The sequence below is a fragment of the Diadema antillarum genome, unplaced genomic scaffold (assembly GCF_040938485.1).
Source record: "Diadema antillarum isolate AM-2024a unplaced genomic scaffold, OU_Dant_1.0 seq00001234_RagTag, whole genome shotgun sequence".
NCBI classification, from domain to species: Eukaryota; Metazoa; Echinodermata; class Echinoidea; order Diadematoida; family Diadematidae; genus Diadema; species Diadema antillarum.
The window spans coordinates 989,223-1,012,955 of record NW_027272022.1 but is presented as its reverse complement, the minus strand read 5'-3'; the positions used below and the strand labels follow the sequence as shown (position 1 = coordinate 1,012,955).

At 38.9% G+C, this 23,733-nt stretch overlaps 1 protein-coding gene across 1 annotated transcript in view; it reads right to left on the bottom strand.

Annotated features, from left to right (window-relative positions):
* Positions 1-23,733, bottom strand: part of LOC139745095 (centrosomal protein of 135 kDa-like) — a 45,998-nt gene that overhangs the window by 1,394 nt on the left and 20,871 nt on the right. The window contains exons 11-23 of the mRNA XM_071655516.1: positions 21,998-22,060; positions 20,706-20,879; positions 18,057-18,134; positions 10,942-11,093; positions 10,159-10,274; positions 9,585-9,795; positions 8,858-9,026; positions 8,365-8,475; positions 6,814-6,999; positions 5,283-5,492; positions 4,241-4,443; positions 3,312-3,416; positions 2,348-2,622 (exon numbers count right to left, since the gene is read on the bottom strand). Coding sequence (XP_071511617.1) covers positions 2,348-2,622; positions 3,312-3,416; positions 4,241-4,443; positions 5,283-5,492; positions 6,814-6,999; positions 8,365-8,475; positions 8,858-9,026; positions 9,585-9,795; positions 10,159-10,274; positions 10,942-11,093; positions 18,057-18,134; positions 20,706-20,879; positions 21,998-22,060 — 2,053 coding nt within the window. The remainder of the gene's footprint in view (positions 1-2,347; positions 2,623-3,311; positions 3,417-4,240; positions 4,444-5,282; positions 5,493-6,813; positions 7,000-8,364; positions 8,476-8,857; positions 9,027-9,584; positions 9,796-10,158; positions 10,275-10,941; positions 11,094-18,056; positions 18,135-20,705; positions 20,880-21,997; positions 22,061-23,733) is intronic.

Genomic DNA, 23,733 nt, shown 5'->3' with positions numbered 1-23,733 from the left:
GCCATTTTGCTTTGAGCATGTGGGCATGAATGCAGAGCGAGAGAGATGGCAATGCTCGCAGCCGTCCGACAGCTGCAGGCCTGGCATTTTTTAGCATGGCTTGCGACCAGTTGCTTCGGCCCGCCGCTGCCTAGCTAGTAACTCTATGGCCGCTGCGCTGCTGCGGAGGCAGTCGGGACGGTAAAAGCCGGTCGGCGTACATGTACATAGACTTCTACACGTCATCTCGTATCTCGGAAAGATACTTTGAGTTTGAATCAGATATATTGGGACGCAAGTGAACTGAAGGTATGATATTTGAGATCAGGAAAGTTGTTCAAGCTTATTAAAGTGTAGACTTTGAGAAAGGGCATATTATACATCATAAATAATAACTTTCATTCTAAAAGGGCACCACGGCCACAAGAAAAAGGGCACATTTTTTTTCGGCTGTAACTTTGATCAAGGAAAAGAAGGCATTGCGGCCAACAAGAGGGGCACCAACGGCCATGGCCGTCGGTGGCCGTCGGTTAATTCGAGGCCTGCAAGTGATACTTCACTTGTAAAATAACAAGGAATGTTCTTAAAGTTATAATTACAAATATCTCATACTTTTTTATTATTTCTTTTGTTTTTGCAGCAGCTTTCATCGCAAATATTTCAATTCAACAACAATGGAGTTAGCTTGTTTTGTGACCAAACTCTTCAGATCTTTACATCAATCTTCAATGATGAATGAAGAAAAGCTACCCTGGGTAGAGGCTTGTTTGCTCAGGATTAAAAAAAGAAAAAAAAATCACCTCACTGATTGATGAAAATGTATCTTTTTTGCTTTGGTGAGAATAAAGTAAGTGAATAAAATTCTAAGTTTAAGATGAATAATGACAGATAATCTACATGAGTCAACCATATTCAGAACATCTAAAAACTTCAGTAACTATTACAACACCCAATTCTTTTCATGTATTATGTTACTACAGTGAACCTTGCATAGATGTACCCATTCATTGTTTGCCAGAGCTTCCTTCGTATATCAGGCTTGCTACAAGAGGTTGAAACACCTTGGGGAAGATGTTAAGAATGTCTTGGGAAATAGTTTTTCTACTGAACATACACCAGGTTGTTTTGGCGAGATGCACCGTGAAGTCAAAAATTATTGTTATAAAGATTTGTAATAACCGCGAGACACAATAGATGTAATGTGTTGAAATCCATGTAAAAAAGGAATGCCATCTTTGGAAGATCATCTCTTGCAATGTTACATCAATGATTACATAATGTAAATGATGCCATGAACGATGTAGACAGAGATTTGGCATCACAAATGACAGGAATGGATGCTTGTAAATTTAGATGACAGCACTGTTGAGGCTTCTCATTTCTTGCATTATACTTGCACAATAAAGCGTCACTCATTTCCTTCAGGACAAGGATGGTACACTCATGACAAAGAGTGTTAGAATCGTAAGCAGTAGAGACAAGTACAGTCCATAAATCTTCAAAATCTACGCAATGCACGACTTCCCAGGAATTTCCAAGGTATGCATGTTCATTATTGCCAGTGCCAAGTTTCATCTGCCACATGAGAAACAAAGATATGTCAGCTTGATAACTTTGGAGACTGATCAATCATCATGGTTCATAAATGATCATGTCAACATGTGAGTATGCACAATGTTTGACTACAGCTTTGAAAATTTGCCAGCACCTTGTATCCATTTCATGTGTAAACCATAATGTGCAATATGCAACGTTCAGTATTTATGATAAGCCACAGTAACAATGGAACAAGCATTATACCTGAAAAGCTGAAACAGCAGCCTTGAACACAACAAACAGTGTGTCACAAATACACCAGGAAAAACCAGACACACAAATGCTCACTGCTGTATGAACATCAATGACATTCAATATTGCACAAAGATGAGTTGAGATGAGGATATAAAAATAATGCCCATGGGATCATGCGATAACTGTGTGATTTCGTTCACTCTGATCCATTAGTGGTTGTCACAAGATTAAACATCAGACGAGGAGAAAGACAACCTCGACATACAGATGATCAACAGAGAATGACCTATGACCCCTCGACATGTTGTGGTCCTTGGAAGCAAGAAATGGCAGGATGTCTGAATGAATTTTGCATCAAGCTGGAGTTCTTGATGTGTTTTGCGTAGCTTGCTTTGGATGTTTTGTTTCACACGTTGAGCACTAGAGGGGGGACAACAACTCACCAATCGTGACGACGCTCTCAGGGGCGTGAAAAGAGTGCTCTCTCTGTCATCCCCACCTGTCAAACTACCATCAGATAACCAATCATTATCATCAACCATACCATATCTACCACCACTTCGACTACTGTGCATACTTCTCTCGGGGGATCGCGACCGGTACGGTGACGACGACCTGGACGTCTTGAGGATGGACCTCTCTGGGGAGCGGCGTAGGGAATGCTCAGGCGAAATGATCTGATGGATTGGTGAGGACGCCCTCTGTGGACTGGAGGACCGTCGTCGTGACGATGAGGTGGTGAGAGTAGATGTTATATGGGAGGTTGAGGTCCGGTTCTCAAAGCTGACGCTGGAATTGGCCACAGACCGCCCATGGCTACTGCTGCGTCTCATCTCCTGTGTCAGTCTTTCTCTGTACGTTGAAGGAAAATGAAATCATCAGGCTTTACTAAGTTTTCAATCATTTCAATAACCCTAATGTTGTCACATGAAAAACTTGTCCACAAAACCATTCCGAGTCAGACAAAATTTATCAGTTTTCATACAACCATTTTAATGATTTGAAAATACAGGCAAAAAACCATGACATGATACTTTGGGTTGTGATACTTTTCTTTTTATAATGAAATCATGTTAGAATGAAAAAAAAGAAGAAAATAATGAGTTTTCACAGTAAAATCTTTGAACACTTCAGAAATTTTATGAAAGGTAAATGCATGACAACAAACTCTGATGCAAAATATTTCTGAAGTGTTCAAAGATTTTACTGTGAAAACTCATTATTTTCATTATTTTTTTTATTCTAACATGATTTCATTATAAAAAGAAAAGTATCATTTACTTAGGGATTTGATGAACTTCTATTAACATTTAACCCGTTGAGAACGGTTCAATTTTGCTACAACACGCATTTCCCATATAGACACCTGCCCGAGTATACTCGGGACTCGTCCTCGACGGGTTAAAGTGAATCTCTTTTTTGCTTCATGCACATGAAAGTTTGCAATTGATTTTATAACAACAACAAATATTTTTGATGAAACAAGGCCACTGAGGTACTGATATCACTAGCTAGACATTTGTTACTAGAGTGGAACTTACTTTTCAAATCTCTCACTGGTCAACTGACGTTTGATTCTGTCCAGCTCAGATTCTTGTTGTGTCGTCCTGGATCGCAGTGTTTGGATCTCCCGGCTCTGACTTTGCCTATCATTTATACAAACAATAGTACACAATTCAGAAACAGCAAGTGTCCTGTTAAATATGATTTAACTCATGTACTACTTAAAGAGTTATGGAATCAACTTTTTGCAACACTGGCATCCTGGTATGGTAACTGAGATTGCCTGAAAGATGCAGGATTCAAATGACAATTCAAAACCACTTAAAAATTAGTCTGAAAAAGAAAGAACAAAATTTTCTAACCACAACAGTGAAAATTTGAATATTATTGGATAAAATTTAGAGAAGCTATGAAATTGTGAAGTTTTGTTAATTTTTACCGAACAGTTCATGAACAGTTGACATGAAGCAATGAGTGATTGGTGATGTCATCTAGTGATTGTGTACAAAATACTTATGAACATTCAATTTCTCTAGTATAAAAATGTAAAATATAATCTTAATCCTATACTGGCTGAAAACTCAAAATAATGATCAGTCAAGATGTAATAGATGTTAAATTGCATTAGCCATACATGCCCCCCCCCCCCCTCAAAAAAAAAAGGATTACACAAACTCTTGTGTGCACAAGCTCAATTACAGAAAATAAGCCTATGTATAAAAATAAAACTTACAAACTACAGAGAAAGCATATAAAAAAAGTAAAAGACTAAAAGAAAATGTACAATAATTAATTTAATCACAGCATTGTAATCAATTTTAATGTCATAAGCTACCATTTTGGTATGTAAACCATGTCTAATTCAACTCTTGGATTTAATGCAAGGTAAAATAAAAACTATTATTGACTTGAATCAAATGTCTGACATAGTTGTCTAACAGGACCATTCTCTGAATACGTCACTCACACTTTACTATCAGCCAAGGCCAGTCTGTCCTTGATCAGCTGAAGCTCTGACCGCTGCTCCTGGCTGTCCAGCTGGGCCTGAAACTCCTTCTCCCTGTTGCCAGCGATCATGGCCTCCAGGTTCCTCACAGTGGTCCTCTCGGTGGACACCTGACTACGCAGCATCTCCACCTCTCGCTTCAGGTCCTCAGTCCTGGCCTCACACTACCGAGAGAGACAAAGATGGTAATGACCATAGGATGGGGAAACAAGCACTGCAGGGTGGACTGGCTAATCCTATGTGTAGAACATGGACCACCACATCACTACATATTTGCCAGCAAAAGACTGTTTCAATGTGCCTGCCAATGATTGGTGAGTATGATGTTGTTACAAACAGGTTAAAAATCATGTATAGTTACTGTTAAGGATGGGTTAAAAGCTAGTATGTATTGTGTAATCTGTTTGCATGAACAAACTATATAAGACGTGATCATTCCCATGTGTATCATCACTTCCAACTGCATCAAAGTCCACTCTTTATTTCAGCAAAGTAATTAAAGTGTTCACATTTGAAGCAACACATAGACTGGCTTACATTCACTGGAACAGAGAAAGAAGAAAAGGTGAAGTAAAACAACTTTAAAGAAAAGGAATTTCCTTAAAGGGGATGGCTAGTAACTGATCAGTGGGAATCAGTGAGAATGCCGATCGTTAACGGGGCCCTTAACGATCACCCTGTCACTGTACAGGCATACTAACCTGGAAACATTAAACTGCACATTACTTTATAATAAGCAAATAATTTTCACACAAAAATAGATGTATAATGTACTCTTAAATGAATCCCACAGGGATTGGAACAATCATCCCCCAGCATTCCTACTGATTCCCACTGATCAGTTACTAGCCTTCCCCTTTAAAGGCAGAAATCACAGCACCCATGGCAGGGGAGCTTCACCTTCACAGGAATTCACTATAAAAGTCATTTTGCAAACACTTTGGCACTGAAAGAAAAAGAGAGAGAGAAAAAAAAAATGTCATGTAGCGTAAAGTGTCCTTACCTGCTCAAACTCGATGTTCCTCGCTGTCAGCTGGCGTGACAGGGACTCTTTGGTGGAGTCTAGCTTGACACAAAGCTCTCTGACGGCTGCAAGGTCCTGAACCACTGAGTCCTTCTCGTCTTGGAGCTGCCTTAAGTTACCCTCCATGTTGGACAGGGAGCGTGTCAGGTTGGACACCTGCATCTCATAGGTTTGCTGGGTCGATAGATGCTGTAATGGATATTATGAGTGAAGTATAGGTGAGTGTGTGAAGGCGGAGTGGGGGTAGGAAAAGAATATGAAAATTTGATAAAAAGGTGTGCATATGAATGGAGAAGGCAATTTGTCACAATAGCAGCATAAGAGGAAAGGGGTAGAAATAGAGAGAAAAAGTAAAGTTTGCATAGGTGTGAGGGTTTGCATGAGGTATGTATCAGGTAATAGCAAGAAAATCAGAATACACTGTATGACTGAATGCAGCAACTGCTCATCAGTCATGCAGAGAGCATTAACTGAAGCAGCAGCAGTATATATAAAGGGATCGTATAGTTTTGGTTAAGACTTAATTTCAGGTTTCTAACATTTTTTGGTGAGATAATGAGAGACCTCTTATGAAATATGAAAGAGCATGTGATTCCATGAGGAATTCAACGTTTACTTGATGAAAATTGGTTTTGAAATGGCCGAGATATCCAAAACAGAGTGATTCTAATAAGTGTGGGACCCACACTTTATTACGATCGCTTTGTTTTACTTTGTTTTTGGATGTTTCAGTCATTCCAAACCCGATTTTCATCAAATAAACTTTGAATTCCTCTTAAAATGGCATGCTCTGTACTAATTCATAAGTGTTTTCTTGGTATCTCGCAAAAAGTTAAAAGTCCAATTCTCATCTCCACCAATACTGTACCATCCCTTTAATAGTAGATCCTTACAACTCACTGAAGGAAGTCGATAAAGGAGAGACAAGAATATTTCACTGTGAATAATGTTTGGGACGGCACTTCAAAGACAGCATACAAACTGTACCATGCGGCACAATGAACTTGAAGGGATCACACTAACACACATTGACACACCAAAATCACAGGGGTTTGAAAGAGCAATCAACGAGATCTTTTTAAAAATCTTTACCATTATATTCCTACGAGTGGAAATTTAAAAAGCAGACTGCCTTCCCAATAATTAAAGCATTTTTTTCCCCTTTTGTAAAATTTGATTTCTTGACAGTTTTAAATCCTATGACCACACCCCAACTTCTTATCTATTTGGTCAATATGGTTTCATGACATTTGCTCCTGCAACGACTGCTCCCATGAAAATGTTGATGCTAAGCCAAACATAAATTCTACCCACAAACATAACCTTAATCCTCACATCAAACTAAACCTAAAACACTATCACAACCCTAACCCTAACACCAAATCCTTGGAAAAAAAAATTAAACCTAAAACACCATGACATCCCTAACCCTAACACCAAGTCCTTGGAAAAAAATAAGACCAGAGCAACTGTCCCAGGGATAGATGTCCTGTCACTGGTCAAGACTGACCTCATGTATCTCCCTCTCCATCTCGTCCACTCTCTCCCGCATCCTCTTCATCTCCGTGTCTTTGGCCATCAGCTCCAGCCGCATGTTGGAGGACTCGCTGGTCCTCTCTGTGGCCTCCGTCTCCCAGCGTTGAGCCTCCGCCGTGGCTGAGCGGTAGTTGTCCAACAGGTCGCGGTGCTCTCGCTCCTGGGTACGCGGAGAAACAGGCAGGGAAGATCACATTACAGCAAAACACATTCTCGTAACACCCTCACATGTTTTGTTTTGTTTTTTCATCAATTTCTGTCAATATTAACCCATTGAGGACGGGCTGAATTTGCTACAACAAGCATTTCCCATGGACACTTGCCTGAGTATACTCAGGACTCCTCCTCAATGGGTTAAACACTATTAAAACAGCATTATATGTCACCCTGCATCACAGAACCAACAAAAAGTCGCCAGACATGGATTATTAGTTAAGAGCATGTTCTGAAAGAGCAGACTTTGAGCTTTAAAATGATGTATAACTCAGATCAAATGGACTCCCCTAACCTATCTAAATATTGGAAAGAAAGCACACACTCAGGAAAACTGTGAACTGAGAAAAGAGGCTCTAAAGTACAGGGTCTATTCAAGCGCTTTATATTTACCAAGCCGTGCTAGATGTGCCATGAATGGGACAAAAAACAGGATGTAAACCACCGGAGTAACAGCAATGAAGGGATTATCAGATTAAGCTGAAATTAAGCATGCTTTATCAACACATTCTGTCCATGATTAATGCCAACTTTCAAAGCAGTAGCATTACCCTTTCTAAAGTTATAAGAGTTGGAAATGAAGAGTGTCTACAGGGTTTTTTAGAAAAGGGGACTCTACAGACACTCCTAATCACGCTATTATAAAAAAAAAAGTGTTCAAGATAAACTGCTAAAAAACACACTTTACTGTTCGTTTTATGATCCCAAATTTTAGTATAATGTAGAAGAAGACTTGCTCTTTCAGAAAATATGAAGGAGTCAAATTAGCTAGGTTCACCCATTTCACCTTTTTTTCAGTCCTCACACAAAATCAGTACGTGCGAATTTTTGTTCGTTCTGTGATGCATGGTCACATATGGTTTAACCTACGTACATACAAACCCAGTGAAATTACTCTGAATGCTTTACACAACACTTCAGAATCAGAATTTTCCCAAATTACACTGATTAAACATACATTTTTTCCTAAAATCTAATTCATGAACAACTTTTATATACTTTACTTTTGTAGTAGTATATTGAGACTCTGACAGCTAATGTAAGTCATTTAGACAGACAGACAGACAGAATAACAAAGAAACAGAAAGATGGACAACTGAAAAGCCAAGCGTGTCTGGCTCCTGTTGGAGTGGTAGCATAAAAAGTTAATTCATACATTACTACTCTATTTCCAATCAAAGAAATACATTCTGTAAATTTCTTGCTTATCTTGTTTGATATTCGGATCAATGGATAGACAGACAGTGAGACAGACAGAACAATTTACAGTTTCCTGCCCTTTAGATTTTGCATACTGCTACAGATATGACACCTTGCCAGCCAGCAGGTCTTCAATACGGGCCACTTCTGCAATGTATTCCTGGACCTGGGTCTTCAATGTGGACCTCTCTTCTATGGCAACTTCCAGCTCTTGGTTGACGGTCTGACATGGGAATGGGTGATGACAAGTCAAACAAGATTTTAACCATTAATGCAACTGATATTCTCAGTAGTCCAGATGATTGATATTCAAATTATAGCCAAATAAGACACAAACAAACAATATTCACATTTACGCATACCACGGTACTTCATATTCACCACCATACAAAGCAAAGTACATACATACGTACTATAGGATATCAACAATCTTCACCATGCCATGGACAGAAACTTCCTCTTCAATACAAAATCAGCAATGCATCTTCATGTGCATTGATTTTATTTCTCAGTGATCAAGCCTAATGTTGCAGCAAGCAACAAATGACAACAAACAATAGGGAGATAGTGAGACAAATTCAAGCAGTTCAAGAGGGTCATCTCACCTGGTTCTCCCTGGTCATAGTGGCAAGGTCCTCTTGGAGGCGGCGATTCTCCCTGATGGTGACATCCCGGCCTCGTGAGGCATCTGTCAGCTCATCCCTGGTGGAGTCCAACTGTCGGCGTAGGCTGCGGATCTCCCGATCCTTGCTACCGAGGTCGCTGACAGCTTGCCTAAAAAGGCAGATATTAAAGGTAAAACAAGAGTTTCCACATGCCTGCAGATACTGACAATATTTGTTCTTACATGGACACATATGTACGTGTATGCATGAGAAATGTGAGAAATAATGCTTTGATAACACAATTTCAGTTGGTTAATGGTAAATATGTGAAATATTGGCCAAAAAGGTAGGGCAACAGTACTGTAATCTGACCATGTATCTGATCACAGTTGTTCCGTATAAATGTTTGATGATGGATTATCAATAATTGACAAATTGGACCAAAGCGATTGATCTCCTACGCGAGAGTGAATTGCATGTAGTTTGCTAAAAGACACTCCTGCTAGGGTTCAATTGATCATCACGCAACAGCTGGCGGATGGGGGAACTAACCATATCGTACATTCATATCTCCGTAACATTCATGTCACCAAATGCTACATGTATGCCTTCCATTCATTCACTTGGAAGTAAGGACGAAAGACCTTATGCTCATGCATTCTAGGATAATTTTAATCTAACTGCATATCTCAGCAGCATCGTCAATGAATGCTCCTACATGACTCACTCTAGCCTGGTCTCTAGGTCGTGCACTGTAGCTCTCAGGTCACCAATGGTCCGGCCTTTCTCAATCAGATCCCGCTCCAGGTCAATGACCCTCTCTGTTTTCTCGTCAACAGCCATTTGAAGAGCATCCTTTTCCCGGTCGATGGAAGCCACTGTCCCCCTCAGTTCGTTGATTTCGTCCCTCAGGAGTGCATTGTTGGCATTCATGTCCGCTGGGTTTGGGAAAAGCATTGCACAATACTGAGCACATCTTTCTCAAACAAGATTATGATACAGTTTGTACATGTATGTGTCCTACTTTCCCCATTGATATAATTTGCATTTATAATTCTGCTTATCCAAGAGTTGCATGTTCCCTAGAAAGCAGCTACTCTGTTAGCATCTCAAAGGAGTATGGTACCTGGTATGTGACTACAATATCCCTTGTGCAGAAGCGAAGAGAGAACAGCATGATCATAGGATATCCAGGCAATAATGAAGTGTTGAAATGAAAGGTGTGGATAAGATTGCGAGTTTCCTGCCATACAATAGAACACTCATCAACAGACAAGTTACGGGCCAAGATGCCCACTTACTGATTCTCTCCTCCAGTCTCACGATCCTCTCCTCGGCTACCTGCAGGTCACCTGACTTGGTGTGAAGTCTGCGCTGGTACTCCTCCACCGACTGCTCCGTCTGGTCTGCGATCAACCTGATGGCGAACATTGGTCATGATTACATTGCATCAGGTTAATGGGTCTTCTCTTAGGCATGAAATGGCAATAACCGGGAGTATGGATGGAGCGGATTCCTCAAGATATTGCTCAGCAGAGGAGGATAAAGAATGGACTCCTTGTGATGTAAACTGACTGAGGGTTGAAGTATTGAAAACATAACAGCATTACAGCCACCATTATCTGCAACACTTGTACCAACACAGATCAAGTGGACTAAAAGGCACCTTTAATCACTTCTTGGAAAATACTGGATGATGAAAGAACAAGACTTGTACCTTGCTGCTACACCTGAATCAAATCAAGGGGGGGGGGGGGGGAGGGGGTGCTAAAGCTTGCAATATGCCATTCTGTCACCACAAGTGAGCATCAGATAAAATGTATTGGAAGTTGGTGAGGCTTATTATGGTAAAGGGGGCTTCCATCTACAGCAAACACGTTGCTTGCCTTTCAGGGGAAAAAGGGGAAAACAAAGGCTCAGATAAGGGTAAACATTTGTGAAAGAATAGGACAATAGATTCTGTGTATGTTAACTCTCTGCGTGCCACATTAATTTCTTGTTCACAGGTTAAGTGTGTGAAATTTGTGCATGTTAGACTCACTGGCGCAAAAAGGGTTAACGGGGAGTGGGCATGTTCAACAAACCTCATCTTGGAGGCCTGGGCCTTGGACGCTGAGGCGTCCTCCTTAGCCTCCTCAATTCTCAGCACCTGGGTGCGCACCTGTTCCTCCAGGGTGACTATCATGGCCTGGAGGGAAGAGACACGAGACTGGCTGCTGTTGCGCTCCTGCTCCGCCTGGTGTCAAGGGGGGAAAGGAAGAAATTATCCCCTTCGTTTATCATATTCAACCGTCAAAGATGTCATCTTGCACAGAGCACCACTTTTAAATACCGGTACTAATAGGGTCACCATATCCAACCATTTCCCCAGTCTATAGATCACATACACTGTATTCAATGTACGACTATTAAAATTTGAAGCAATGTAGAATTTCAAATTCTCTGAATGTATGATTAGTTTCATTGTTCAGTAGAAGATGGTGTTCTCCTTATCAGTGTTTCTGTTCATGTTTTTGTTTTTGTTTTGTCTTTGTATGAACATTACTCTTCATCAATTAAATTAAATCTTTACTGGAAATGTCACAAACATTGATCTAAACCAATTATCATAATCTAGAATGAGTACAATGTACTTGTTTATTGAATCTCGTTGCACTTTGTTTGACTCTTCCAAAGTGACTTTCACCCAAGTAAACATTATCAAAGAAATATGTACAAAATGAAGTAATACAACATTAAATCATAATCCTGCTACGTAGATACAAAGTTGTATGTGTATACATACATGATTTTAAACAATTGTCTTTCACACACTTAACAATCTGTGTGACACATAACATAGCCCCCGAGTGCCAGCATAATGCAATGAATGGGTGGAGAAAATGATGAGCAGTGTTAGAAAATACTGCTTAACCCTAACTGTGCTTTGATCACTGACTGGTATGCAACCAGGGCCACATTTCATAAAAGATGTTATGATAGCAACTCTTGCTGGATTGGCAACTTCCCATAGCAACAGCCAATCAGGAGGCTGGATTCTTGTTGTTACCTTGACAATTGCCATTCCAGCAAGAGTTGCTACAGGGTTCATACGCTTCCACATTTTCAAAATTCCCTGACTTTCCATGACTTTCCAGAGCAGAAAATGTAAATTTCCATGACTATTTTACACGATGTACACATCTTATTCTAAAGTGTGTAAAAATACATCATCATAATACTAGGAAGCAAAACACAAAACAAGTGTGTATATTCGGTAATACACACTTATGCTTTGTTCTGAAGGAAGCACCTTAAAGGGGAATTTCCCCCAAACAACAACGTGGATTAGGTGAGTAGAAAACAATTTTAGAAACCCAACAGTAAAATGTTGAGCAAATTTGGATAACCTGTTAACAAGAATTATGCAAAAGTGTGTATGTTGCCCTCTTTGGACAGAACTATGCCAGAATATGTGATATCACAAGAGGACAACTCTCCTTTGAGTTTGTACATAGAATTTCACAATTCTAGTTTTTTTCTTGGATATCGATAATGCAGTTGATCAAGTTCAATAATAAATGTACGCACAATTATCTAAGCCTTAACATCCTCAAGTATAAAGGAGAGGGAAGATGATTATTATTTACATTGAAATGATTGTGTTGTCAATATTCTGTGGTAAAATGCTTTAATTCAAATTCTATATCAAAATCAATGCACTATCTCAATCCAAAAGTAATCATACATTCGTGTTATTAGACAGGGCGCCACACTAACTTCTATTTTTGGTGGCCCGATCCGGCCACCGAAATCATTGATTTCTATTTTTTGGTGGCCCGAAAGTAAAATCTGGTGGCCAAAAAAAAACCAAGAAAAACACAAGAAAAACTAAATCGGTCCTACTAAACATAGAAAAATAAATATTAAGCATTACTGACGTGATACAGGTACCCATGTCTAAAATAAATGAATAGAGTTATCATAAAAGTTGATGCCTATTTACATGTAGGTGGTCAAAACTTACGTTTGAAATGATAAAGTGGGAGCATTTACAGACATTTGTAAACATCCGACACTTGTTTTGGCATTGTAAAGAGCCGAAAGTTACCGTTACTCATTTCTGATTGTGAAAGCAATCATTCAACATTTACTAGTATTTTAACACCTTACGGAGCCGAATGTTACCGTTAATCATTTTCAAAAGTAAAAGCAAACAACTGACATTCATTTTAGCATCTTACGGAGCTGAATGTAATCCTTATTCATTTCCGAACGTGAAAGCAAGCATCCGCTATTTATTCTAGCATCTAACTGAGCCGATTGATACCGTTAATCATTTCCAAATGTAAAAGCAACAATCTGTTATTTATTTTAGCATCGTACGGAGCAGGATATTACCGTTATTCATTTCCAAATTTAAAAGCAAACATCCGACATTTATTTTATTGTCGTACGGAGCCGAATGTTATTGCTGCCCACTTCCGAAAGTGAAATGAATCATCTGACAATTATTTCAGCATCGTACGGAGCCGAATGTTACTGTTTTTCATTTTTGAACGTCAAGGCAGACATCAGACATTTACTTTACCATCAAACGCAGATGAAAGTTACTGTTATTAATTTGGAAATATAATAGCAAATATCCGACATTTATTTTAGCATCGTATGAAGCAGAATATTACTGCTATTCACTTCCGAACGTAAAAGCAATCATCTGACAGTTATTTTAGCATCTTCCGGAGCCGAATGTTATTGCTATTTACTTTTGAAAGTAAAAGCAAACATCCGACATTTATTTAATCATCGTAGGGAGTTGAATATTATTGTTATTCATTTCCGAACGTCAAAGGGATCATTCGACATTTACTTTAGCATCTTCCGGAGCTGAATTCTATTGCTATTTACTTTCGAACGTAAAAGCAAACATCCGACATTTATTTAATCATCGTACGGAGTTGAATATTATTGTTATTCATTTCCGAACGTCAAAGGGATCATTCGACATTTATTTTAGCATCTTCCGGAACTGAATGTTATTGCTATTTACTTTCGAACATGAAAGCGAACATCCGGCATTTATTTTACCATCGTACGGAGTTGAATATTATTTTAATTCATTTCCGAACGTCAAAGCAAATATCCGACATTTATTTCAGCATCTTCCGGAGCTGAATGTTATTGCTATTTACATTCGAACATTATAAAAGCAAACATCAGACATAATCATTGTACGGAGTTGAATATTATTGTTATTCGTTTCCGAACGTCAAAGGGATCATTCGACATTTACTTTAGCATCTTCCGGAGCTGAATTTCAGTGCAATTTACTTTCGAACGCAAAAGCAAACATCCGGCATTTATTTTATCATCGTACGGAGTTGAATATTATTAGTATTCATTTCCGAACGTCAAAGCAAACATTCGACATTTATTTCAGCATCTTCCGGAGCCGAATGTTATCCTTATCCATTTCCGAACGCAAAATCAAATATCTGACATTAATTTTAGCTCCCCATACGGAGCTGAATATTACCGTTATTCATTTCCAAAAGTATAAGCAGACATCCGACGTTTATTTAAGTATCATACGGAGTTGAATATTACCGTTATTAATTTCCAAAATTAAAAGCAAACAACTGACATTCATTTTAGCATCTTACGGAGCTGAATGTTATCCTTATTCATTTCCGAACGTGAAAGCAAGCATCCGCTATTCATTCTAGCATCTAACTGAGCCGATTGATACCGTTAATCATTTCCAAATGTAAAAGCAACAATCTATTATTTATTTTAGCATCGTACGGAGCAGAATATTACCGTTATTCATTTCCAAATTTGAAAGCAAACATCTAACATTTATTTTATTATCGTACGGAGCCGAATGTTATTGCTGTTCACTTCCGAAAGTGAAATGAATCATCTGACAATTATTTCAGCATCGTACGGAGCCGAATGTTACTGTTTTTCATTTTTTGAACGTCAAGGCAGACATCAGACAATTACTTTACCATCAAACGCAGCTGAATATTACTGTTATTAATTTCGAAATATAATAGTAAATATCCGACATTTATTTTAGCATCGTATGAAGCAGAATATTACTGCTATTCACTTCCGAACGAAAAAGCAATCATCTGACAGTTATTTTAGCATCTTCCGGAGCCGAATGTTATTGCTATTTACTTTTGAAAGTAAAAGCAAACATCCAACATTTATTTAATCATCGTACGGAGTTGAATATTATTGTTATTCATTTCCGAACGTCACAGGGATCATTCGACATTTACTTTAGCATCTTCCGGAGCTGAATGTTATTGCTATTTACTTTCGAACGTAAAAGCAAACATACGGCATTTATTCTATCATCGTACGGAGTTGAATATTATTAGTATTCATTTCCGAACGTCAGAGCAAACATTCGACATTTATTTCAGCATCTTCCGGAGCCGAATGTTATCCGTATTCATTTCCGAACGCAAAATCAAATATCTGACATTAATTTTAGCTCCCTACGGAGCTGAATATTTCCGTTATTCATTTCCAAAAGTATAAGCAGACATCTGACGTTTATTTAAGTATCATACCGAGTCGAATATTACCGTTATTCATTTCCAAAATTAAAAGCAAACATCTGACATTTATTTTAGCATCTTACGGAGCCGATTGTTACCGCTGTCCATTTCCAAAAGTAAAGGCAATCCTCCAACTTTTTTTTTTTTTGGTGGCCCGATGTGCGTTTTTTGTGGCCACGGGCTACCGGGCCACCGTTAGGGTGGGATTTCACGGAGCACGCGAACGATTTGCGAACGACGCGAATGACAAAATCCAACATTCGGAAAAGTTTTTCTCCGAATGCGTTTCGACAATGAAGCCGAAAACTATTCTTGCGCAATTTGTGCGAAGTTTCCACGACGTTTGTGCGAATGTCGTGTGTATCATTGCTAAAGTACAGCATGTTACGTTCACGAAGAACACGCGACGGAAATGCGAACAACGAAAATTTTTCAATAATCATGGGAGGAAATGTACCCAAGGAGAGGTGGAAGCTGTCTTGAGTTGATTTTTTTTTCTTTCCTCTATTTCTCCTTTCTTTTTCTCTCATTTTTCTATCCTGTGCTTGCCTACATTTTTTTTCCCCTAGGACCTATCTCCACTACAAGTAGTAAAGCATTTGATTTTTTTTAAGCAATTCCTCCAACACATAATCTCTATAGTTTAAAGGAAATTTTGCATACTTTAGATTAATATTAAGTGTATTCTGCGATTTTTTTTTGTATATCAAACATTTCTTTCTCTTTGCTAGTCTTTAATTTCTTTTGTTACTGTAGTTGTTAATAATTGTTTGATGTTTAGATGTATGCTACGACTTTTATTTGTAGAAAACGTATAGGTAATATATCCCCCAAACGTGCGCTAAACGTTCGCGAGAATATCTCAAAAGGTATGCGAACAGTTTGCGATTACGTCGTAAAATGATCGGAAAAACTTCGCAGATTTCGCGTAACATACGCGAGACATTCTCCAAAGTTTCGGAGTCTGTTTGGGGTTTCACGAACATTTTGCGAACATCGCGCGTGTCTTGCGAAGATCTTGCGCATATGACGAGGCTTTAAAGACACTTTCGAGAACAATTCACGAGCAAATCACGACCAAGTGTGTGGAAAAGGTTCGCCAAAAATTTCAAACTTTTTTGAAATTCTCGCCGAAGTAAAAACGACATTCGCGAACAATTGACGACGCTTCCGAACCCTCACGTTCGTTTGGCGATCTTTTGCAGACTAAAATACGAATGCTGGATTTTGCCATTCGCGTCCTTCGCAAATCGTTCGCGTGCTCCGTGAAATCCCACCCTTAGTGTCGAGCCCTGTATTAGATGACTGACGCTTCGATCATGCACGCAATTTAAAATAATGCCATTCACATCATCAGCAGCGCTCATGTCACGTATGTACATATGTGTACACAAAGGCACCACGGCACCTTACATCACTGCCAGTCGATAGTCATACACACAAGTACACGTGCACATGCCCATGAAAGACGCAATTAGACACCAATGTGCGTGGAGTTTGTTACGAAAACGGTCTTAATACGAGAAACCACAAATTTGACAAACTATTCTTCCTTTGTTGATAAGAGAAATCAAATATCATTTTAACAAATATCTTGAAAAAATGATTTTCCCTGACTTTCCAGAAGAAATAGATGGATTCCCTGACTTTCCCTGACTTTTTGCTTCTGGAAAAAGTATTTTGAAATTCCCTGACTTTCCAGAAATTCCATGACGCGTACGAGCCCTGTTGCTATCATATCAACTCTTTATGAAATGGGGCCCTGGAGTAATTGCTTCACTGACTGGTGCAGGTATCCAGAGTGTAACAAGTAATGAATAGAGATTGTAATCCCAATAAATCCCTATTGTATCCATGTGGTCTTCCTGTTGGACTGAGACACATTGCTACATCTGAGTGGGCTGGCTAATCTTTAAAGGGGCATCGTCCCGGTGGTGTAGAGGGCGCTGTTGATGATACTGCCGATCACCGTTAGCATTGATACGAAGATTACCGAAGTTGAGCTGTCATCAAGAGTAAAGTGCGTAGTTGTTGCTAAGTAACGTTGCCTGCGTTGCCTTCTCTGCGCATCGCGCAGTCTGTAGTAATGCCATGGTGCGTGCATATGTGCTTGTTATTATGACATCACAAAAGAACTTTGCTAAAAGCTGTCTTCCTCCTCACCCGAATCATGAGCCGAACTGTGATCCGACCACTGACTACAGTGAATCGGACTTCTTCAGACTCGGGGAAGTGGGCCAAAGCGTAAGCGCTAGAGAGGAGTCGATAGCGTAGGTCTCTATAGGAAACTTGTGACGTGCCCCACGTACGCATTTGACTAAAACACCGGGACCATGTACCTTTAACTTGGTCAAGTTTGAATGGATTACTGGGTGCTGATGACAAAGCTTGGTAATAAAGCTAAATAGTACTGAGGCATATAAAGAGTTGAGTGTTGGTGCTCTGTGCGCACACTACAAAGGAAGACTTTGTGAAGCTGGATTACCGCAGTACCTGCTCGAGTCAGTTTCAGTCTCTGATGACATATCTAAACAAACATGGAGTTTTGCATTGGCTAGCAAAAGATATCATCTTGTGAGAGCAACAATCATATAAACACTCCACAAATACTTTTCGCATACAGTCAGTCACATGCTGCAAAGTACCTTTTGTAGAAGGAGCTCCAAGTCTTCCACTCTCTGTTCAAGTCTGGCTTTGTCACCTAGGTGAGTGTCGGTAGAAATCTGGGAAAGGGACGGGGAGAGTCCTCAATGATAACATTAACCCACTGGGGATGACCTGATTTTGCTATAACACGTATTTCTCATAGACACCTAGCCGAGTGTACTTGGGACTAGTCTTCAACAGGTTTACAATGCATGACAGAACATTATGGCTAGAAATGGGCTGCCAAACTCTGCATGTCACAAAACATTCTGAAGAAAAATATCCATGAACAAGATATGAAAGTTTAGTTAAATTTCAGGGGGGGGGGGGGGATTATACTTCAACTAGAAATGTCGCTACGGCGACTGGTGTATGCCTCCGCCATAATGCATGGTTCTCCTAATAGGTCTATAGTACAATGTCTTGACAATGTGTGATGACAGTTTCACACAATTGGCAAAATATTAAAATGATAGGTTTGTCACAAATGTGCTGAATGTTCACTTTCCTAGAACTAGGTTCATGTGGATGAATGATTAAAACGTCAGAGTGCAGGTATTTGGGGGAACTGATGATTTTTACTTGACTTTTGACCCTTTTATATTAAGTTTATGCATTGAGTAATTTTCAAGGTATTGAGAAAAAGTATAATTTCAGTATCAAATGGTAAAATAGTATTATCTAAACCTGGCCTTTGACCTTTGACCTCACAGTTCCAAAGAGAATCACTGTTAGGTAGAACATGCATAAATATGTAAGTTTCATGATAATACAATTGTACCTTGAGTTACTTTTGAGATATGGAGGAAGAAGTGCAATTTAGCACTTTCACTTGACCTTTGACCTTTTGGCAACAAACTTTCCACAGAATATATATTGGGTTATACATGCATACATAGAGTTAAAATAAATCCTTCAGGCATTGCATAAATATAAGGAAAGTAGTGATATTTTGAGGAGTTGACCTTGACCTTTGACCCCCCTGACCTTTGACCCATGACCCCCAACTTCCCTAGATGATCACTGCCCATCGGTACATGTATATACTAAGTTCCATGAAGATACCTCGAACCATTTGCGAGATATGGAGAAAAAAATGAAATTTCAACCTTTTTTCACAAAATATCCTGTGACCTTTGATCTTTGACCCCGTGACCCTAAAATCAAAACAAAGCATCATCCCCCCAGGATATACCCTCCTACCAAGTTTGATGCAAAACCACCTCACGGTTCTTGAGATATCGACAAAAACAAAACGGGACAGACGTACAGACGTACAGACGTACAGACGTACGGACGGACGTACGGACGGACGTACGGACGGACGGACGAACCGAAAACATAATGCCTCCGGCCACTTCGTTGGTGGAGGCATAAAAATCATATTACAAGTGTTTATTCAAGATGCAGAAAAGAATATAATATCATAAACACACACTATTTGCTAGCTCAGCTGGGACCATTTACACACGTGTACTCTAAAAGTATAATAATACCAATTCAGTGAATTTGCTCCTAAATATGTTCTTTAACAACATGAACGGTGTGGTCTTACCTTGAATACACATGATATAGTAGGTACTCAGGAAGTCTATTTCTCTGTTCACATACATGTACTTTCTCTTAGTGCTTAACAAAATTTAGTACATTGAATATATCTATCTTCCTCACCATCTTTTTCTGATTTCAGTCTGAAACCAGACTGCATAGTCGAGATACATCGCTTATCTTTATATTGGCAGTAACACTAAATTTGCGTACACATTCTAAAGCTGAAAATGTTCAGACAACTTGCACAAGATTTCAAAATAGCAAAAAATGGGAATTACATATTTGAATTGTTGCAAATAGACTACGAGACCCATCTGACTTTTTTCTTTCTTTCTTGCCCACATTAAGCATTAAGCTATGAAAGCTATTAAATCGAAAGCAAGTACAAGGAGGATAATTTTATGTAAAAACACTCTTCAATATGATATGAAAGAAAGATGTTATTCAGAGGGGTGAACGCTCAGGTTTGAGTTTCTTCAGTTTGTCTCCCTCTACAAATGAAAATTTGTTAAGATCTTAACTGCTGATCTGTAAATTAACAAACATGTCAGAAAAAAGGAACGAGTCCCACTGGTTCCTTTTTTCCGACATGTTTGTTAATTTACAGATCAGCAGTTGCGATCTTAACAAATTTTCATTTGTAGAGGGGGACAAACTGAAGAAACTCAAACTCTTCAATATACATATTTTGCCTTCTAGCTAGAGTCACTCAAAGTGCCATTAAGCTTTTGGACCATCTTCAAAAAATAAATGAATGTATAAAAAATAATAACAGAGCCACACACTACAAACTACAAACTTCCTTGTGGAAAGATTATATAGTGTTGATATTGGAAACAAAAGAAAGCAAACACGTCATCAATGAGATGTCTAGTGATATCCAGCTCTGTGATTGTGTGAGATTGTGTTTTGTGTTTTATAGGATTCTATTACTGAAAATCAAGACAAATGGTTCTGGCTGCAGGCCACAGTTATCAAACTTTTGCCAGAAACAGCAGGCAAGAAAAAAAAAAACTTGCTAGTTCCTTATGGCTCTATGCAATGATTTAACCTTCTCATTTAGATATGGCGAAGTCCCAAAACAAACAGCAATTCACCTTCAGGCGTTCCCTCAGACTATCACGTTCGGTGGTCATGCGGCGGAGGTCAGCGATGGCATCATCGCGCTCATTGCCTACCCGTCTGACAATGGACTGGGCTGCCAGGGATGCCCTGGAGGACTTGGGTGACTTGACCGCTTCCTGACGTAATCTCTGAAGCTCATCGTTTGCCTGCAAAGTTCACAGTATGCACTCTTTCATCTATTTTGAATATTTCTTTATTGTCATCTTCTCAACACATACCTTTATTTTTACTTTTTTTTCTGTGTGTCATAAGACATTCTAGTGATTGTTATATGCCATTGATCAGTTGCAACACTAGCAATTCCACCTCTAGCTGCCAAGGGATGCTATACACTGTGCATAACAATGTGTGTGTGTGTGTGTGTGTGTGTGTGTGTGTGTGTGTGTGTGCGCGCGCACGCACCCATTTGACATATTATGTTTATGAAATTAAGGAATGAATTATGCCATTCAATTATAGACAAATACATACCATTCAATCAAAATCTAGTGCAGCACTGTAGGAATGAAAAGTCATTGAAATGAAGACTATACCGCTGGTATATATTCTGGTGTGGGGAAAGGAGAATACACTTTCGGTCTTTTGCATGTATGGAGCAGCGGGAACATGACAGCCAATACACCTATAAAAATTCTTGCTATCTGATTGGTCGACTGCCCATTACACGATATTCACTGAAAAGTAACACTGCAGGCTCTCTCTCTCTCTCTCTCTCTGTGTTGAAAGTGTCAAGATACTGTTCAATAATATTGTCAAAGTGGATGTTTTCGTGCGAGTAATTTTTCATGCTTGTCCGGGCAAGATGAATTTTGAGTGTTTTCAATTCCGCAGGAATCAAGACATTAATAGTCGAACACATACGACATGTAAAAATATTAGCATGTTTTTATTTTCACACTGGTTTCCGGTTGCACGAAATGCGCAAAAATATTTCCACTTTTACAGTTTCTAGTACATTAGAATGGAATAAGTTATGCCATAAATAATATTGCAGTTTTCCCTCACATCATTCCTTGGCATGTTAACTTCAAAACTGAACACACTGCTGTAGCCGCCTTTCATCTTTATACTTCAAGCTTTCTATTGAGATTTTTCCATGCAATATGAATGTAATCCACTGATGTGATACACATGCATGTTTTTTGTTGTTGTTGTTGTTTAGGGTTTTTTTTTTCCTCCAATACATCCACACTACCGGTAGTTACCTATTGTATCAACTGATACATGCATGCAAGAAGTGTTGGAACTTTTGAATCAGTCTTACCTGCTGATATAAGAGATTGACCTTGTCTCTTTCAGATGTCAGCACTTTAACATTAGTTTGGATCTGTCAGAGTGAGGATCATTGTGATAAGTGAAAACTAGAAACATAGATGGAATACATTTGAATGTCAGAGTCAGGGATATATGCCATCAAGTACAAAATGCACTGCATGGAGTTTCGTGTGCAAGTATTAACTTCAAGTGTTAAAGTGTACACTTTATTTGTGATCCTTCAAACATGGCAACACAAAACACTAACTACAGCATAATCCTAATGTAAATTAAATTATTTCATCATATTAATTAAGAAAAACAACAACCCATGAACTCAAAGTATTAAAGTCCCGACATTCTTGGTGTAGTAAGACACTTACAATGTGGATATCAGAAAGCAAAACAGAGAGCAATGTAAATCCACATCATTTATCAAATAATGATTCCATTTTACTTTCTTTTGCCCCTTTTGAGGTGACACCTTTGAAGATGGGTAAGGCAATCAAAAAGGAACTAGCCTGGTTAATAAACATGAAAATTCATCCATCATGTTGTAAATAAGAAAAGAAATGGATATATCAAAAAAGAAGAGAAAGGAGAAGATGACACCTCAATTTAGAAGCAATATTGATGTTTCTCATTTCTTCTATCAAAAAAAAATAAACAGAAAGGAAAGACAGAGGAAGAGAAAAAGAAGAAAGAGGAAAAACAGGAGATTTTCCCCTATACAAGGTGCAGTGGTTCAATGATTGTTTACAATAATCTGTAATTATTGTGCCAGTTCCTTGTGAAGTTATTTGAACACAACCAGCTACTGCCTGTACATCAGATGTCATGTGAAGTTGTTGGTGACAAATGTCAGTCAGTCCGCAGCGCGAGCGAAAACGCACATATCTATTCAAGTCGTATGCACGGCTGAGCGGTGCTTGCATACGTAATGAGCAGATACATGGTCATGAATAAATCCGTGTAGAACGAGTACTTCTTGTCAGTTTTCGACATTTTTACTATCGACTGAAAGAGAAAACATTAGCAAATATGCTCATGATCAAAATAAAACGGAAAAGAAGAATATAGAATATCAAAATCTCTCTTGAAGTTCGGTATGTATTCAAAAATATTCCTTCACGTTTGACGCCAAAAAAATAACCTGAAATCTTTCATACCCCTCTAAAATATGGTGAAGACCATGTCCCTAAAGTATATAGTATCACAATAAGGGCACGTTTTCTCATCTTCATTTCAATACGGGTCAGGAACTAGCAAAATTCAGAGACATGTCTAGCGTCGAGTTTAAAAAAGATTATCATCGCGTTTGCACCGGAATTCCGGGTCTGTGATTGGTCGAAATCTGTCGCAAGACGCGGCGTGTCGCATTGCGTAGCATCCATTGGCTGCTGACTCAATGCTGTGAGTTCAAAAACTATGTATCAGATAAAAGTGTCATTGATATGAGTAATAGCTGAATAGTGTACAATTGAGTAGGAGGTAATTTGAAAATGAAAGCGTATATTAGTTTCATGAAATCCATGATTTTTTTAAATGTTAGGTTCCAGATTGTGATCGAATTTTCACTCTCTATACAAAACTTGAACTTTACACAGGAACCAATGATGTGTATGTGAGTGTGCACTTACAATGACCCTGAACAATGGACCTGGCTACCACCTGTCCCGAGCTCTGCTGCAAGGCACATGAATGCTTTATCAATTATTCATGTGGATTGCTCTGAGCACTGCTAGT